Source organism: Talpa occidentalis, unplaced genomic scaffold (assembly GCF_014898055.3).
Source record: "Talpa occidentalis isolate TD23 unplaced genomic scaffold, MPIMG_talOcc4v2.1 talOcc4.11, whole genome shotgun sequence".
In the NCBI taxonomy this organism is placed as follows: domain Eukaryota; kingdom Metazoa; phylum Chordata; class Mammalia; order Eulipotyphla; family Talpidae; genus Talpa; species Talpa occidentalis.
In genome coordinates, this window is record NW_023601104.1 from 53892652 (window position 1) to 53912931 (window position 20280).

Genomic DNA, 20280 nt, shown 5'->3' on the forward strand with positions numbered 1-20280 from the left:
ATAACATTTATACTCATACCAAGCTGATGAAGTTATTCTTTTAAAAAATATTTTATAGTGCCTCCCTGGTGGTGCAGGCATTTGAGCGCAGTGCTGTGATGCTGTCTGCAGCCTCTGCAGCGTGCGTTTGAGCCCCGCCAGCCAGGGAGATACCCACATGGCATGGCAGACCTCTCCTGTCTCGCCCGCTGCTCCCCTCAGCAGTGTATTTCAGTCAGTCTGCCTGTTCTGTTCTCCCCCCTCTGTCTCTGGTGTCTCCTCTCACCCTCCCAAATCTGGCCTATTCCCCAGCTCTTGTATAAATAAAATAAATCTTTTAAAAAATTAAAAAAATATTTTACATACATATATGTACACATCTATACATATGTACATACTCACATAGGAAAACCTTTTCTATATTTTTATAACCTAGCTATAGTGATAAATGCCATTGGTCTGGAGTCCTTAATTTAATTCCCAAATTTTTGTGTTTCACAAAATCTAAGTTGTATTTTTTTGAAGGAGGAAGTAGAGTGAGGGTAAGAGAAGGAATAAAGGCTGTGAAGGATAAGCATACAGAAGTCATCTGCAGAATGATTCATTCATTACTCTTCCACGAGTTCAGAGAGTTATCTCTGTACTTTGCTTGTTGAGCTGAGTCACAGAATCATACTCTACATAGCTATACTAGTGAAAATATTATGGTCTTTTCTAGTGTTGTTTCCAATAATGCACATGCTGAAAAGTGCAAAAGGACTAATCACAGGTGTCCATTAATTGAAGAATGTGTAAAGAAGATGTGGTAATATACACAAAATGAAATATTGTTCTGCTATAAAAAAGATGAAATCCTGCCATTTACCACAATGTGGATGAACCTAGAGAAAAGTGTGCTTAATGAAATGAGCCAGACAGAAAAGACAAACACCATATGATCTCACTCATATGTGGTATACAGAGAAAACTAACAGGTAAATTAAACAAAATAACAATAAACCTTTGGGCTATAAAATCTATTAGTGGTTTACCAAGAGGAAAGGTCCCCCTTGGAGATGGCTAAATTGGAGGTTGGGGGAAATGGACTTATTTGGACTTACAGCCATGAACTTTATGTGATGTGATACGTACATATGTTGATTCCCAGCAATGAACACCAGAAACATATGTTATAATGCAGTGTTAATGTCAATAAAAAAACAGTTTTGTTTTTTAAAAAGATTTATTTTTGCATACAAGAGCTGGGGTGTGTGGGCCAGACGTGTGGGGGAGGGGAGTGGTGAGAGGATTCACCAGAGATAGAGTAGGAAGCAGAACAGATGGATTGACTGAAATACACTGCTGAGGGGAGCAGCAGGCAAGACAGGAAAGGTCGGCTGTGCCATGTGAGTTAGACCCCTGACTGGGGATCGAACTTGTGCTGCAGTGGCTGTGGACAGCTTCATAATGCTGAGACTTAACCCCTGTTCTGCTCCCCACTCTGTCTCTGGTGAATCCACTCACCCCCCTCCCGCCACTTCTCTGGTCTGCACCTCAGCTCTTGTATGCATAAATAAATATTAACAAAAAAGAATGGGTACCAAAAAAAAGAATGGGTACAGTGGATTTAGTGGGCTGAAACTTATAGTTGATGGGCAAAGCCTTGAAAAGCATCTTCTCAAATGATTCTCTTTGTTTTCTTCATTATCAGCAGTACTTTAATAGAATTTGATCAATTAACATGGTATTATATGCTTACTTTTGAAGTTACATTCTTATTGTTTTTTTAAAAATACTACATAGCAAGTGCATGTGTGGTGTGTCACTACTGTTATCCTGTAAATGGAGGCTTAGGAGAAGAATAAATGTATGCATAAATTAGGGTACTGCCTGCTGGATTCACTTCATTTCTAGTTCCTTTTGCTGCATGAGGCCAACTGCGGAGGCAAAGTAGAATTCATTTTCACAAAGCCAAGCTGGACCCACCTTAACTCATTCAACCCTCACCTAAGGCTGCAAAAACTGAGGCTGCTGTTTTTCCTTCCTTCCTAACCTTCCTGTTGTTTCTCTCTCCCCTTCCTATCACTACCTTTTGCCAACACTTCATTAGGAGTCAAACCTATTTGGAGAATAGTGTGTAAGAGTACTCAAAGTTGCCTGACAGTGTAATGGGACCAGAATGGATCCTAGCAATTATTTACGTGAGAAAGTTTTTAAATCAATTATTACGTTTCCAAATGAGTTTAATTAAGCTTGGTAAGTCCAATAATTGATTTTTATTTAGCATTTCCTTTTGTATACTAAATATTAGATATGCAATTTATATAACCCTAATGAAAATAAGTTGCAAGAGATACATGTATTTGATTAAGTAGTCTCAACTTCGAACTGGTAGGAAGGCTTAAAGATAAACTTTACAGAAATTTTATCTTGCAAAGATTAAAATACATATTTATTTTGCTTTCAATATCTTATATATTAACTATCTTTCTTTTTTTTTAAGATTTATTTATTAATTTATACAAGCACTGGGTGCAGTCAGAAGCATGGGAGGGTGAGAAAATTCACCAGAGCCAGAGTGGGGAGCAGAACAGGCAGAAGGACCGAAGCACACTGCTGAGGGGAGCAGTGGGCGCAGCAGGAGAGGTCTCAGCGCCATGTGGGGCCCTCACCGGTGGCCGGGGATCGAACTAGTGCTGCAGAGGCTGCGGGCAGCTTCGCAGCCCAGTGCTCAACCGCTGCGCCACCAGGGGAGGCCCATATATTAACTATCTTTCTATTGCACTAAAAATTAATAAGTTTCTTAAAGAGAGTTGAGAAAGCTAAGAATTTTCCACATATTTCAGACCAAATAAGTTTTTGATTTAAATAGTAACATAAAAATTACCCCCAACTGTTCTTTATGGTACAGCACTAGTGGATCTGTGTTTATGCATTTGTCAAAACATATAGAACTGTATGGGACAAAGTTAATTTTACTGTATGCAAATTAAAAAAATTAATTTGGCTGGTAGAGGAAACAAGATGGAATGTAGCCTATGGCACAAAATCTAACCATGTCACAAATGTATGGCATAACCATACATGGGAAAGAAAGTAGTTGACCTACTTTGTAGAGTGTTTTGATTAAATACTATACAGCTACAGACAAAAAGAGTAGTATGTAAAACATCTAACTCTAATCTAAGCCCAGGGTATGGGCTCTCAATTTTGAAAACTACTTTGCATCTATATTTATAGTAGGACTGAACAAATGAGTGAATATATTATAATGAGCCATATTTCTTACTGTTGGGAGAGCTTACTGTTGATTCTTTGACAGTACCATTAATACAGTTAATTCTTTGATATTCCTACCTCCAGGAGATGGAACTAAATTCCCTTGCCTTGAAAGTAGGCTGGATTTAGTAACTCCTTTCAAATAAATGCATAGAAAAATAGTTACTCTACATTGGAAACAGCTAGCAGATCCACTTGAACTAAGTAATCAAGGTTAGCAACATTGATAATTAGACATAATGCTACATGTGCCCACTGCTATGCTGTGATGAGAAGGGCACACTGTTTATGAAAAAATCTACAACATTAGTCTAGTTAGGAAAAAGAATCAGATAAACCTAAATCAAGAGACACTCAAGGGCCCTCCCTGGTTGTGCAGGGGTTAAAGTCTTAGCGCTATCAAGCTATCCCCAGCTAGTGAAGACTGAGTTAGATCCCCATATCCCTCTCATCATTCCCTCATCCCCCCCAACCCCCCCCAGCAGGGAGCTAACCCACATGGCACAATGTCCACCGCCCCCCTCCTCTCTCAGCAGTGTATTTCAGTAGATCTGCCTGTTTTGCTCCCCACTCTCTCTGGTGAATCCTCTCACCTCCTCACCTCTGGCCTGCACCCCAGTTCTTGTATGCATAAATAAATACATCTTTAAAAAATTGAGATTTGATAACTAAATATATTGTATCCTAGATATTCCGTTCTGCACTCTCACTAGGTTATTTACTAGGAAATTGAGTCATCCTTGACTATTTCCTTCTTCATTCATTTAAAACAATGAATCAATTACCAATCCCTACTATCCTGCATCTATCCATATTCTTAAATTTAGATGTCTTGTTTGTCTTCCTCCATGGGTTATAATCACCATGAAGGCAAGGGTACTGTCTGCTTTTCCTTCCCATGTGTACAATATGCTTAGCACAATGCCTGGAAGATAGCAGATATTCAAAATCTATTTGTTAAATAAGAGAATGAACATCTATTTTATTTTTTGTTACTATTTCATGGTATTTTCATATCCTAATCCCTTGTGTCTAATATAGTGGACTGTTTCTACATACCTACTTTACTTATTTTCAATATGTGGTAATCAATTTTTAGAAATCAGGTAGGACCTCCTCATTAACAGAATTTTCACTAAGTCTAATTTGATGTTCTGAATGCAGAAGTCAGTGTAATTTCAGAGCATCATGGAATATCTGAGCTGGAAATAATTATGGAGATCATTTATGCAAGTCTTTCTGTGAACAAAGACTTTGAGGCTCCAAGAAGTTAAGTAGTTTAAAAGTTCTAGCATGAGTCTATTGATGGGGACATTTATTTCTATGTTCTAGGGAAAAGAAGAGAAAAAAAATAAGGAAAACAGTAGTATTAGTGACTTTATACATTTTGAAAAAAGTAGATAAATGAAAGAAGTGGGGGAGGTTACTGATTTTGAGTTAATTTCTTTATTAAAGAAACTTGGGGGTTACTTAGGGACATGGACACCAAAAGAGACAAGAAGGAAAAGTTACATAAGTGGGGGAGTAATGGCAGCAAGGAGTGATAGAGGATGGTCTTGGGGGATGCTGTAAGAGTATATAAAATTAACCCATATAAGCTGTTCTTTTAATCTTTAAATTTATTATTTATATTGAGGTGACATTGTTATTTAAAATATTGTATATGATTAAGGGGAATAGAGTCACACCCACCAAAGCACCCATAGTCCACCACAATCTATTCGGTTGCCGCCCTCATTTGCTGCTACTCCTCACCCTCCACTTCTGGTAGTCTCAAGTTCTGTAGTCAGATATCTAGGGTTTGTTTTGGTTTAGTTTTTTTTTTTTTTAAAGATTTATTTTTATTTATTTATACAAGCACTGGGTACAGTCAGAAGCGCGGGAGGGTGAGAGAATTCACCAGAGCCAGAGCAGGGAGCAGAGCAGGCAGAAGGACCGAAGTACACCACTGAGGAGAGCAGTGGGCGGCAGGAGAGGTCTGCGCACCATGTGGGACCCTCCTCCAGTGGCCGGGGAGCAGCCGGGGATCGAACCGGCGCTGCAGAGGCCGCGGGCAGCTTCGCAACCCAGCGCTCAACCGCTGCGCCACCAGGGAGGCCCTGTTTTGGTTTAGTTTTGTTGGTTCCTTCGTTTTGTTTCTTTATATTCCACATATAAATGAAATCATTAGGTGTTTGTCTTTCTCCTTTTGACTTATTTCACTTAGCGTAACTCCCTACACATGTTATCACAAATGGCAAGATTTCCTCTCTCTCTCTCTCTTTCTCTCTCAATTGTGTATAGTTCTTTATCCACTGATACGTTGTTGGGCACTTAGGCACTTAGGTTAGTTCCATACCTTGAATATTGTAAATAGTGCTGTAATGAACATAGGAGTATGTATATCCTTTTGAATTGGTGTTGTATTCTTCGGGCAGACTTAGGAGTGAAATTGCTGGATCATATGGAGATTTATTTTTAATATTTTGAAAAACTTCCATATTGTTTTCCATAGGGGTTGAAGCAGTCTAAATTCACATCCACAGTGCAGGAGGGTTCCTTTTTCTTCACGTCATCACCAACACTTGTTGTCTATGGTCTTTTGGGCCATTCTTACAGGGATGAGGGGTATCTCATTGTGATTGTGATTTTCAGTTCCCTAATAAGTGAAGATGAGCATTTTTTCATGTGCCTGATGGCCATCTATATGTCTTCTTTGGAGAAGTGGCTATTTAACTTGTCTTTTTTTTTTTTTTTTTTTTAGTTCTTAAAATTGTTAAGCATCCCCTATGGTGTTTGGGAATCCAAAAGTTTTCTTTTGGGTGTTGATAGTTACATTTTTACTGCTGAAACTAATACTACCAATAAGATGGGATCCAATTTTTTTGGCCAAATTTTTTATTGAAAAGAAAAGTTTATTCGAAAAGATTATTTGACTTTCTTGTTGAAATGAGGAAAATGAGGGGCCTCCCTGGTGGCACAAGGGGTTAAGCACTGCACTATGAAGCAATTAGCAGCCTCTGCAGCACGAGTTCCATCCCTGGCCAGCCAGGGAGCAACCCACATGGCGGAGCAGACCTCTCCTGACTCACCCGCTGCTCCCCTCAGCAGTGTACTTTCAGTCATTCTGCCTGTTCTGTTCCCCACTCTGTCTCTGGTGAATCCTCTCATGCCCCCCCCCACTGGCCCGTACCCCAGCTCTTGTATGCATAAATAAATAAGTCCTTAAAAAAAAAAGAAATGAGGAAATGGAGAGCAGTTGAGTTACAGAGACAAAGATAAAATTTTATTTAGCCATGAGGCATGACGAGTTATGCCCTGGAGAAGAAATGAATTAATTTATTCATTCATGCAAACATTTTTTCACTCATTCAATAAATATTGAGTGGTGAACTCATTAACTGATTTAACTTAAAAGGCCTGTAGGATAAGTAGATGTTAACAAAAAAAAAGGTTAATTTATAATAAAAACCCAATAATGTCATTTCTGTCATTAAAACTTCTTTGGTTTCCCATTAAAATGAAAATAAAACTCATTTCTGGGCCTCCCCGGTGGCACAGCGGTTGAGCGCTGGGTTGCGAAGCTGCCCGGCAGCCTCTGTAGCGCCGGTTCAATCCCGGGCTGCTCCCCGGCCACTGGAGGAGTGTCCCACATGGCGCGCAGACCTCTCCTGCTGCCCGCTGCTCCCCTCAGCAGTATACTTCAGTCTGCCTGCTCTGCTCCCCGCTCTGGCTCTGGTAAATTCTCTCACGCTCCCACGATTCTGACTGTACCTAGTGCTTGCATAAATAAATAAGTAAATAAATCTTTAAAAAAATAAAAATAAAAAAAAATAAAACTCATTTTTGAAGCCAAAAGTTCCTGCAAGATTGGACCTCTGCCTTCATCTCTTATTCATCTCCTGCTACTCCCTACCTGCCTTTTGTTTCTTGATTATATACATCAAGTTCATTTCTACCTTAAAGTCTTGTTTCTGACATACTGGAATGCATCCAATATAGCTTCTTTTTTTTTCTGTAAACCTTTGGTAATAAAACTACAGACAATGAAGTATAACTTCCTCATTAATTTTTCCATTTGCACAGGATTTTCTGCATCCTTGTATTCCATCTTAAATCAAATGTCACTCTCCAGAGATGACTTCCTTCCAAGTAGACAATGTTCTCCATAATAACTTATCACTTCCTGCAGTTATCTTGTTCATTTATTTGTTTGCCTGTCTGTCTCCTTTCATCAGCATGCAAGGTCCATGAAAGCAAGGACTTTGTCCTGTTCACTTGTGTATCTCCAGTCCTTAGAATAGCGAGTGACACATTATGGGCCTTCAATAATTAATAACTATCTTGGAAGATGAGATTTGTGTGTGAAATATTAAGCTCACTGGTACAAAGTTTGTGCTCCACAAACATTAAATTCCTTTCCCACCCTCTGCTGAGACCAATCAACTCAGTCCCCTGATCAGTAAGTTTTATATGAATGTTGGACTAGATGTAGAGAATATACACATTATTATTCAAAAACACAGAGTAAAGGAATAATGACAGTACATGTATTCTTTTTTCGCTCCTCCCAATCTGCTATCACTATTTGCTACTGTTCTCTGTCTCTGGACATAGACCTTTAGAACTGCTTCAGAGGGTTGCCTTATTCTGACATCTAAGTGGATTTATTCAATATGAGGTGCCCTCAGGAAATCAGAAAATAGAAGAGTGAAGAAATTTTGAGTGAAGAAATTTTGACCAGGTTCCTTTACCAAAGGCTTCAAGTTGCTTTTAGTTCTCTACTATAGCTCTTTCCAGACAATGGTCACCCCTCCTTCATACCTGGGAATGTAATATCCCTTACCGGTTTCCCTTAACCCTGTCAACACCTTTGTAAATAGTCTTTCATTACAATTTCTTCCATCATTTGTGGAGTGCCATCCTTCAAAATGGAATACCTATCTGTTTTCTCACAGGACCCTAATACAGACAGCGTGAGATAAAGTGGGCAGAATTAAAATGGGCTTCAGTAACACAAAAACAACAAAGGTAAGAAGAGCTCAAATGATGGGCTGAAATGTGCATGTTTTGCCATCTCTTTTTATATCTGTGGATCACTAAGTTCTAAGATTGAACTTAGAGGCTGAGAAGAGTTTGGGGTTTAGGGGATCAAAACTTATGAGAGGGGAGAAAGCAGAACTGAGCAGATGGGAAAGTCAATGCAATGCGGGCCCACAAATCTCTGTAGTGAGGAATGCCTGTCAGACAGAGTGTTCCACATTAGGCTGAAATGACCATGCCCTTGTATTCTCTTGCTATTTATTCACTAGATTCACTACATCAACCAAAAAGCGGTGATTTGGATAAGATGGCTCTCTGAAGCTGAAGTAGTAGACCTTGAAGTAGCAGCTTGATCTTGTGTGCAGACTTCACTCCCTGAAGCTGAGCAGAACATCTACCTTAAAAAGGGGATTGGGAGGCTATCTCCATGTCTTCCACAAAAGCTTGAATTTTAGTCTCTCCTAAGCCTTATCTCTCATCACAACTGCTACCCTGGAAACTTGTTCCAAATCCTCTGTTCTAGTGCCTGCTCCCTGGTTAAACAAACAAAAACCACTCCAGCTCAGTCAGTTCAGCTTTTCCCAAGAAACTTGTAGTAAAATTTCTCTGTCTTATAAATTGTCAAAGTAACAGGCAGTTGGCTGAAGAAAATGCATTCACAGTTTAGGAAACCTAAACTGTAGAAAAGATAGTATATAAAATATCAGAAATAACATCATCAAGCAGTAGGACTGCAGCATTCACATGTCTTTACAATCTCATTGAAAGAGATGCTCTATGGTATTATCTCCAAGACATTATACATGTGTAGTTTTGATGACTTATTATTTATCTTTATACAGTAGATACTCTTACCTCCTGAGTTGTTTCTGAAAAATGCTGTCTTCCTGTTATCATGAATTCTTTTTCGGCAGCAGTATTATATTTTCATATTAACACAATACTACATCTGCAAAATGCATACGCAGTTAATTAGGTAAACTAATGTGCCTTATTAACTTAGCCATACTGAATTAACTGAAATAGATACTTTGGTTTCATTAAATTAAATACTTATTACCAGTGTGCTACCACATTTTCAGATATGTTGCTAAATTATATTTAAATAATTCTCTGGGACTTCCCGGGTAATGGAAGGGGTTAAGTCTCAGCAATATCAAGCTATCACCAGCCACTGCAAAATAAGTTCGATTTCCAGCCAGGGAGCTAACCCACATGGCACAGCAGACCTCTCCTGCCTTGCCTGCTCTTCCCCTCAGCATTGTATTTCAGTAGAGCTGCCTCTTTTGCTCTCCACTCTGTCTCTGGTGAATCCTCTCATTTCCCCAACACCTCTGGCCTACACCCCAGTTCTTGTATGCATAAAAACAAATCTTTAAAAATTATCTGAACACAAATGAGATCATCTGAATGTTTTAAATAGCAAGAAAATTGGAATGCTTTTAGTAGGGGAAAATCTCTTCAGGGTGGTATGTTGGGCAAGAGCGTTTCCGTTATTTGTCTTGACCCAAATTTCCTTTCACAAATCAATAGACAAATTTAAATTCAGTTGCGTTCTTCTGTCTCTTAACTTAGAACATCATTTAATTAGTACAGAATTTACCTATAATGTCTTTAATATTGAATACAAAAAGGATACATTAATATGGTTATTAAATATTCTTGTTTGATATAATAAACTATGCAAATAATTTTGTACCAAAATTTGAAGCTGAAGAAAGGTAATCCTTCTTTACATATCTTTGACATCATAGTTTATAGATATGCAAAAGTGTTTGGGGAAACTAATCTACACTTTTTTGAGTGTGTATAGCTATGTACGGCTCTGATTGCAGATCAAAAGATTCTCAAATTCATGTTGTTAGATTCTTTTTAAAAATGTAAAAAATATTTGCTCTGACAGAACAGTTTTCCTTTTAGTTACTGTTTTTGGAAAACAAGCAAACAAAATACACACCTTTTTTATTTTAGGATCATGAAAGCAAAAGGACTTCATTTAGTTTATAGTTTATTCAGGACCGGGTATTTGTCTTGTTTCTGTCAGGCGCTAGAGGGGAGTGTGGTGTCACACAAGGACTGCATTCTAAAAAACTTGTATTGAAATAAGCGGGCATGCCCAAATATAGGGGAAAGGAACAGCAGAGAAAGGTTTAGAAAATTACTTTCTCAAGATTAAAATAGAACAACTGTGGTTTCCAAAATCTACTGAGATATAGTGTTACACACAAAAATCCAGTATAGAATTTTGATCCCTTTTAAGTGACAATAACACTCAAGTAACTTGGTTTTCATAGCCTTATTATTTTTTTAATGGCATATGCTCACTGATTTTAAAAAAGTAAAAAAAATATAGAAATGTTCCAACATTACATGAACACAAGCTGAAATCACATTATGTACTCCCACGATACTGAAGAGGATCTTTCAGACATCTCATTCTCTTTCCAATAAATATGCATACAATTTTAAATACATGTAATAAAAATGTACCTACTACTGCTGGGAGAGTATTGATACTGATGGTGTAGACATTTTTCTGTGGCCCATGACTTGATTCTTAGTGGTAAAACATAGAGGTTAGGGCAGGGGACATCACAGTGTGTATGTTTAAATTTCTTCTCCACTCACTATGTGACACTGGGCAAATGGTTTAACCCATCTCTATATACCTCAGTTTCCTTGTCTGCAAAAATGGGAATAACAACCTACCTTAGAAAGTTGTGAGCATTAAATCAGATCATATATTTAAATGTTTAATATAATACCTGGAATATAATTAGTACTTACTACATTTTAACTATTATTAAATGTTTCACCTTTTTTAAAAAAGATTTATTTTCTTATTTATGCACAGAAAAACTGGGATCTAGGCCAGAGGTGCGGGGGGTGAAAGGATTCGCCAGAGACAGAGTGGGGAACAGAACAGGAGGACTGTCTGAAATACACTGCTGAGGGGAGCAGTTAGGGAGACAGGGGAGGTCTGCTGTGCAATGTGGCTTGCTCCCAGTTGGGGGCTCTTAACTTATACCACAGTGGCTGGGGATAGCTTGATAGCACTGAGACTTTAACCCCTGAGCCACCTTGGAAGCCCACTATGTTTCAACTTTATAGTAACACTGAAGATTTATAACATATGAAAATGGGATATTTTTTCAAATAACACATAGTAATATTTCAAAACCATGCTTTTAACATAAATTATTACTGATTCTATATAAAACTATGTAATTTTTCTACCGATACTGATTTTTGTAAGCAGTAAATACTTAGTTTGTAATTACTGACTGATTACCTGAGGACTTTAACAGAAAGAGATTTTTGTGAAGATTTGCTTAAGAATTGTCTGGTGGAATACAAGGTGCCTTTAAGCAAGACTGTTTCACACCGGCCACCTTAATTACGACATAAGTCCAACTAAAAATCCCTGTTAATTATTAAACTCTTAAGTATTATCTGGATACCTGACACTGCAGATTGAGAACAGACAGTGTTTGTCCCTGCTCTATATACAGAAAAATGTAGTTACAGAGGTAATAAAACCCTTTTCTCTTATAATTAGTAAAGAGAGCAGGGTATCTTCTATTTCGATTGAATATTTACAGCCTAAACAATTGGCTTACCTTGTTTGGGTTTCCTGCTTGCTTTAGCATGGCATTGCTTGGGATTCACAGGATCCTCCTTTTGGTTGTTTCGCTGATGAAGTGTCTGGAAGGCACAAAACTGCTGGCCGACTTTAAAAAATGTGGTGACTTGGAATGTGAAAGTAAGTTTGCTTTACTTTTTTTCCTTCTTTTTCCTCTTACTCTGAAATGACATAAAATGTTGTTGTGGACTTGCATGATAAAAATGCGAATTTATACCATTGAGAAATATTTGAAGTTAGAAAGTATAGCTCAGTATCAATAGGAAAAGCTAGACGCAAAATATTTTATGATAGTATTTAATGTAAATATATAAAGGACCAATGATTAACCTGATACATAATATATCAGAAATTTTAAAGATATAAATTCATTACTCAAAAACTAACTAATCAGTGCTTTTACTACTTTTTAAGAGAAATATAATCAATTTGTATTTAAAAGGTATCAAGCAATTTCAGCTTTATTTATGAAGCCCTTATGCCTTTTAGTTTCCATTTCACAAACATCACTTTCTGATTCTCATGAATCTTCAAAAATGTTTTTATTTCAAGCCATCATAATTTAGTCTGTCTAAACTTTATCAAATATTAGTCATGTCTGTGTTTACTTATTATATGAAAAAAACTGAAATCAGCATTAAGAGTACATAAAATTATTTCTATCCTTGAATATTAAAATTCCTCTATCTTCTACAAGGAGAAATTATTTTTCATTTTATTGCTTAAGAACTTAATTTATTTTCTGTTATTAGCATTATAGTGCAAGTGAATTACATCCCAATTTTTAAGAAATGCTTTAAGTAAGTTGTCTTTATAGTATATGAGAATTATTTCTGATTTGTAACATGTAAACTAAAAATACAAAATATCATAAGGATAACCATAATTTGTAAATAAATTTATAATAATAACTATTTAAAAAATGTTTAATTTGGGGGGTTGTAAATAAATCTTTACTTACTACATTTTCATTAACCGTTTGGGTATGTAATTTAATATAGGGGAAGGCTTACTAGATGATATTTACAACAATAATAAATCTTTCTTTCATATTTACAACCTCATTAGTTTTCTTAGGGCCAAGAAGAGAACATGGAAAGGGCATATTCAAATTTATAGTAAATTATTTTAACTTTAACTGCATGACTTAAAATATTTAACATGTTAGTATAATTGTTTTAGTTAATTGTCTGTATATTACTTTAAGCATTGTGAAGGGTTAAATCTAGCATATGTGGTTACAATCATTCATAGTTATTGAGGGACTGTTATGTGCTGGGCCCGCGTGGGTGGGTGGTGTATACCTAAGGGAATAAAATGAAGTGTCAGGTAAGTTTCTTGCCCTCCAGGAATTTTCATTCTGGTGAATGGTGAATACCGGGTGAGTACGGGGCAATATGAAATAGTAAATAGCAAAGCAACATAAGGATAACTGGTAATGTTGAAGTTTAGAAAAGGAGCAAAGTAGGTTGGACCCTTTAGGGAAGTCTCCTGGAGAACACAGGGTTGATCTGACCATGAAGAGAGACAAGTGTCTAATCTTAGGAGAAGGAAAAGCTCAGATTACAGAAGGCGGATGTTGCAGTGAAAAGAACCTCAGTGCAAATTTGGCTCCACCATTTATCAGATATATGACCAGTTCTCTGAGACTTAAAGACTCACTTGTTAGATTGAGGTGAGATTATTTAGCTCCAAGGTCTGTTTTGAGGATTTAATCAACTAAAGTTATGAAAGAGCTTATCATAATGCCTGGAATATAGTTAGGTCCCAGGAAGAAAACTATCTTTTCCTTCCCTTCCCTGATGACAGAAGAATGATAATGTCAGATTTCAGGGACAGTGGATAAAAAAGTTTGACGATAAGGAAATGAGGGGAAGTCTTTTTATTTTTTAAAAATATATTTATTTTCTTACATCGTGGGTCATCTTTCTATAGTCATTGCTCTCCTTAGGTGCAGCCCTCGCTTAGATGCAGCACTCCCATCAATAGTTCACTCAAGTACCATCACCCAGCTCCCCCGTTTCTCTCTCCCCCACTCCTCCCTTGCTGCAAGACAGGGATCAATAGTTGGCCCATGGGCCTTGTCTTTTTAGAGGAAATCTTTTTATTTTTAATTTTTTAAAGATTTATTTATTTATGCATACAGTAACTGGGGCTTAAGCCAGAGGTGCGGGGGCAGGGAGGGGTGTGTGTATGTGTGTGTGTGTGTATGTGTGTGTGTGTGTGTGTGTGTGTGTGTGTGTGTGTGTGTGTGATGATTCACCAGAGAGAGTGGGGAGCAGAACAGGCAGATGCACTGAAATACATGCTGAGGGAAGCAGCGGGCAAGACAGGGGAGGTCTGCTGTGTCATCTGGCTTGCTCCCTGGCTGGCTGGGGATCGAACTCTTGTTGCAATGGCTGGCAACAGCTTGCAGCAATGTCTTTAACCCCTGTGCCACCAGGGAAGCCCCGGAAATCTTTTTAAATAGGGAAGGGGGACGAGGTTATGGACAGTCTTAGATACCAAGCCAAAGAGTTCAGAATTGATTTGTGTGCAGTTAGAAGTATATGTAAGTTTTTGAAGCCATAAATTATATGAAGAAGTTAGCATTTGGAAATACATAGACTGGGCTGGAGAAGGGCAAAATAGATGGAGGAGAAATAAGATTGTAATTTAAAATGTGTTTCTTTTTTTTACATGTCTACCTAGCTTTAATAAGCAGAGTCTTGGCCATAAGAGATTACAGAGGAACTGACTGCAGATTCCTGAACTTCACCAAGGGAGAAGAGATATCTGTTTATGTTAAACTTGCAGGAGAAAGAGAAGATTTGTGGGCAGGAAGTGTAAGTATCTAATCCTAAAAACTGAAAGCAGAATAAATGACCAGCTTGTACAAGGATACCTGCTTTCCTTTTTTTTTTTTTTAAGATTTACTTTTTATTTATTTATACAAGAACCAGGGTACAGGCCAGATGTGCGGGAAGGTGAGAGGATTCACCAGAGACAGAGCGGAGAACAGAACAGGCAGACTGATGAAATACACTGCTGAGGGGAGCAGTGGGAGCAACAGGAGAGGTCTGCCATGCCATTTGGGACCCTCATCCGGCGGCCGGGAATGAACAGGTGCTGCTGAGGCTGCGGACTGATTCATAGCGTGGTGCTCAACCACCTGCACCACCAAGGGAGTCGCTCCATTTTTTTTTAAGATTTGTTTTTATTTATTTATGCATACTAGAACTGGGGTATAGGCCAGAGTTGGGGGTGGTGGTGAGAGGATTCAACAGAGACAGAGGATTCACTGAACAGGCACATCTACTGAAATACACTGCTGAGGGGTGCAGCAGGCAAGACAGGAGAGGTCTGCTGCACCATGTGGGTCAGCTCCCTGGCTGGGGATCGAATTCATGCCACAGTGGCTGGCGATTGCTTGATAGTGCTGAGACTTTAACTCCTGTGCCACCAGGGAGGACCTTCTTTCCATTTTTTTTTTTTATTTATTTTTTTTAATAGAGGCATGTTTTTATTTATTTATTTATTTGTTTGTTTTGTTTACACATGCACTGGGTACATTCAGAAGCGCGGGAGGGTGAGAGAATTCACCAGAGCTAGAGCGGGGAGCAGAGCAGGCATAAGGACCGAAGTACACTGCTGAGGGGAGCAGCGGGCGCAGGCAGGAGAGGTCTGCGCGCCATGTGGGACCCTCCTCCTGTGGCCCGGGAGCAGCCGGGGATCGAACCGGCGCCGCAGAGGCCGCGGGCAGCTTCGCAACCCAGTGCCCAACCGCTGCGCCACCGGGGAGGCCCCTTCTTTCCATTTTTAAAAGAGCTCTATCTAAAAATTTCAAAGCTATATATAGATATACATATCTTTAAACATGTTTATGTATAGATAGATAGATGGATAGATAGATAGATAGATGGATGTACACATAGACATTTTTAAACAAACAAAATGGCCATGTTCACTGGTAGTTCCAGAATTTCTATAAAAGTAACTTTTGGGAAGTCAGTGTAATTGGGATGGAGTACTAAGAATTCCTTGAAATTATTTTAAAATTGTATGCTTAGATTTTATATTTAATTTGAGAGACTTTAGTGACATCAGTAAAGGCTATGGGATGACTGGGCAACCCTAGCTATCCCTCAGTGCTAAGTTTAAGAAAGATTGGGAAGTTAAATTAATCAGATTAGAAGACATGTCTTTCTGAGCAAAGGACTGAGTTGTTATTGAAGAGATTCTCAGAAAGATTAGAAGTCTAAGGAGGGCCTCCCTAGTGGTGCAAAGGGTTAAGACGCAACCTATGAAGCTGTCTGTAGCCTCTGCAGCACAAGTTCGATCCCCTGCAGGCCAGGGAGCAGCCCACATGGCGCAGCAGAACTCTCCTGACTCGCCCGCTGCTCCTCTTAGCAGTGTACCTTGGTCAATCTGCCTGTTCTGTAACCTGCTCTGTCTCTGGTGAATCCTCTCACCCCAGCATCTCTGGCCTGTACCTCAGCTCTTATACGCATAAATAAATAAATCTTAAAAAAAAAGAAGTCTAATGAAATGAGGTATATGAATTTTTCATGGAAAAAGAACTATTGGGAGAGCATTTTATTTTGCCTAAAATCCTATTACACTGAAACTCCTACAAGCCTGAATCATCTCTCTGAATATATAACATAGGAATATTAATGATCAATATTCTCAGTTGAAAATAGGCTTGTAACTTTGATAGTATCATTATATTTTATAATGAAAAGATGTTATAGTAAGTAATTATACTACCAAGTTGAGCAAGTATGACCAACATTATCATTTGCACATTGTCTATGGACAGATCTTTCCATGTGTATCCTTTGTGAAGGCCATTTAAAGAAGCAGATATCCTGGACCTATTCTTCTTTTTACACTCAGGGGTTGTATAACCGAACCTCTGACTGTTACTGGCCAGAATTGTTTGCCTGGCTGCTGCAACTTCCAAGATTCCTTACAGCTTATTGTGTCTCAAACAAGCCTGTCTGTGTCTTGAATGCATTGTAAACATCCAATGCAGCTATGCAAAAACTGACACAGTAATATCATAAGAGGGAAAGAAAACATTCTCTCTTGTTATCTTTGTGTGAAAATAATAGTTCCGCAGTATATAATGTCAGTGTTTGAAGCTAGGGAAAAGATTCAAGCACACTTAGTTTTGGTTCGTCCATGCTGCTTAAGGAACAACTTTGTGAAGATCACCTGTAGCATGTCAGTTTCCAAATAGTTATAGCAACTGGAGAGCTGGCAGAATCACAATTGAGGTGTAATGATGCTGGATCAAAGGACCAAACAAAGTAAGTCTTTAGATTTTAACAGGGAGAGAAAAAGGGCTGAGAGTGATTATGCGAAGCCCTCACTCTTCGGTGACATCCTGCATGTAAACTGGATTAAGAGGAACTGTGTTACCAAGGTAGGTCCTTGGTAGCTTGGTAGTTGAATAGAATTAAATCCTCCATGGAGGACTCGATAGGTATTTACTATTTTGATGAACCCACTCAGCCCTGAAGAGTTTAATTAAATTTCTTACCCAATTTTGACAGCCTAATGCTGAACATGTCACAGCTCCATCTACCATGGCTACTGTCACCATCCCCTTGTCTTCTGATATCCCAGGTTTACCAGTATAAATCAGCTGTCCATTTGGGCAGGGAAGGTCTCTAAGGAACACAATAAGGAAGAAAGTGAGTAGGTGGGATGGTTTTCTCTGGGAAGTCAGAAAAAGCAGAATTTTAAAGATTGGCTCTTTGTTTCTTCAAATTAATGTAGTTCCTTTGAATAAAAGAAGAATATGATTTCACTCACTTTCTTTTATATGGCAAATGAAAGTCAATTAATGTTTGTGATTTGAAAGAGATGCCAGACATGGGGCAAATTAGACATAATAGTTATTATTTCTTTGATCACTCTACCTTGATAATCATTTTTCTTCATTTTGATAGAAAGGAAAGGACTTTGGATATTTTCCCAGAGATGCAGTACAGATTGAAGAGGTGTTCATATCCGAGGAAGTTAAAATATCAACTAAAGTGAGTAAACTCATACATGGTTATTAACTGACCTTAAAATTGTTTGGCTAAAATAGTTGGTTTGAGAACTTTAGGAATAGTCTGAATATATGAATAAAATTAGGTAAGAGATTTGGAGACAGGCAGAGATTTTTCTTTCTAAACAATTAACAAACAGGTAGTAAAGTGTAATGGTTAAAATCATGGACTCTAGAAGTGGACTGAGTTTAAAGTTTGACTCAGTTACTTAGTAGCTCTGTGGCCTGATGTAGCTTAATTTTTTAATCTGTAAAATTGGGGTAATTATTATTATGTACTACTTTTTTTTTTTAATATTTATTTATTTATACAAGCACTGGGTACAGTCAGAAGCGCGGGAGGGTGAGAGAATTCACCAGAGTCAGAGTGGAGAACAGAGCAGGCAGACTGAAGTACACTGCTGAGGGGAGCAGCGGGCGTGGCAAGAGAGGTCTGTGCACCATGTGGGACCCTCGCTAGTGGCCCGGGATTGAACCGGAGCTACAGAGGCTGCGGGCAGCTTCGCAGCCCAGCGCTCAACCGCTGCGCCACAGGGGAGGCCCAATGTACTACTTCTTGATAAATATATTTTTTAAATTTTTCAAAAAGATTTATTTATTTATTTTTATGCATAGGAGAACTGGGGCATAGGCCAGAGGTGTGTGGTGGAGGGGTGGGGGTGGGAGGATTCATCAGAGACAGAGTGAGGAGCAGAACAGGCAAATCTACTGAAATACCTGCTAAGGGGAGCAGTGGGTGAGAGACAGGAGTGGTTTGCTGCTCCATGCAGGTTAGCTTTCTGGCCTGGATTCAACTTAGGCTGCAATGGTGATAAAGTGATAGCGCTGAGACTTAACCCCTAATGCCACCAGGGAGACCCTTAGTAAATTTATTGAGGAAAAATGAGCATGTGTAAACTATATAGACGAGCATTTAGTAAGTATATGTAGCCATTAGGTATTGTTACTAATATTGTTGTCCTAGTGGGACATTTATTTCCTATCACACTTTCTACATATTATATCTACCTATTGTGCTAGTAGAGTTTTAAATAGGCTTGATTATGTTGGTAATGTTGTGTTTGATAGCGAGAAAGTGTATCAGAAGCTGACTTTTCAATATGTAAATTTGATTAGCTCATCCAGTTCAGATTCCAGGTTAAGCCAATTTATCTGAAACAAGGTCAGTGTGAAAACTGTGCCTAGTTAAGCAAACTATTATCTGGCTGTTTCCCAGCACAAATTCTGGGACCAATTGTCCATTCACTGTATGAATACTGGTCCTGTCAGTTCTGTCTCCAAAATATATTTGGAGTACATTTTCTTTTCTTCACTTTCCTCATAACACAAGACATCTCTTGATTAGAATACTACAATAATCTTGTAACTGGTCTCCTTGCCTCTACTTTTGCCCTCTTTCAAACCTTTCTCCAAAAAACAATGGATTTTTTAAAAAAAATATGGATTTTTATATATATATATATTTTAAGATTTATTTATTTATTTATACAAACACTGGGTACAGTCAGAAGCGCGGGAGGGTGAGAGAATTCACAAGAGCCAGAGCGGGTAGCAGAATAGGCAGACAGACGAGGACACTGCTTAGGGGACCATCAGAAGACGCGGTGGGAGAGGTCTGTCGCGCCATGTGGGACCCTCGCCGGCGGCCAGGGATGGAACCGGCGCTGCAGAGGCTGCGGGCAGCTTCGCAGCCCCGCGATCAACTGCTGTGCCAGCAAGGGAGGCCCAAAACAATGGATCTTATAAAGGCAAAAAAAAAACAAAGCCAAAAAAAAAAATTAATCATGTCATTCCTTTAGGTTACAGTTCCTTATTAACCTTTCATTGAGCCTGGAGGCAAGTCCTGACTCCTTACCCCAGCTCAACATGATCTGTTCCTGCATTTCCTGTTTTATGCCACTCACTTCTTACTATGCTCCATGCCCCACTACCATGTTCTTAGAACATACCATTCTCTTTCCCAGCCCAGGGATGCAAAAAAGCTGTTTCCTTCCATTGGAATGTTTTCCCCAAGTTCCTCAATGCACTAGTTCCTTCTTAGCCTTTAGGTCACAGCATAAACATCAATGTCACAGAGGAGATCGCTATGATGATTCTAAAGAAAAGAAATACTTAGCAGTATTTATTTCCTCCAGAGCACTTATCATAATTTATAATTATTTTCTTTTCTATTGTCTACTGTAGCAACCAGTACAGTGTTGGGCATATAGTGAGCATATAGAAATCCCAAATGTTTGAAGCAAGTCACCTGGGAAATGGACTCTGAGATAGCTCTTTGCATCTGGGAAGGTAGTCTTGGGTAAAGCACCTGGGATGGAACAGAAGAAAACACAGA

At 38.6% G+C, this 20280-nt stretch overlaps 1 protein-coding gene and 1 long non-coding RNA gene across 5 annotated transcripts in view; one reads left to right on the plus strand and one right to left on the minus strand.

Annotated features, from left to right (window-relative positions):
- Nucleotides 1–20280, minus strand: part of LOC119239036 (uncharacterized) — a 46146-nt gene that overhangs the window by 10941 nt on the left and 14925 nt on the right. For 2 of the 3 annotated variants that reach the window (XR_005123727.2, XR_008549820.1), the window contains 4 exons: nucleotides 19895–20040; nucleotides 17430–17559; nucleotides 11880–12063; nucleotides 9115–9208 (listed from right to left, as the gene is read on the minus strand). This is a non-coding gene — a long non-coding RNA (uncharacterized LOC119239036). The remainder of the gene's footprint in view (nucleotides 1–9114; nucleotides 9209–11879; nucleotides 12064–17429; nucleotides 17560–19894; nucleotides 20041–20280) is intronic. The other variant, XR_008549819.1, reaches the window with a different exon arrangement.
- The window catches only part of MIA2 (MIA SH3 domain ER export factor 2), an 86276-nt gene continuing 77516 nt past the window's right edge, over nucleotides 11521–20280 (plus strand). For both annotated transcript variants that reach the window (XM_037503236.2, XM_037503237.2), the window contains exons 1-3: nucleotides 11521–12022; nucleotides 14594–14727; nucleotides 17842–17928. In XM_037503236.2, coding sequence (XP_037359133.1) covers nucleotides 11908–12022; nucleotides 14594–14727; nucleotides 17842–17928 — 336 coding nt within the window. In that variant the 5' untranslated portion in view covers nucleotides 11521–11907. The remainder of the gene's footprint in view (nucleotides 12023–14593; nucleotides 14728–17841; nucleotides 17929–20280) is intronic.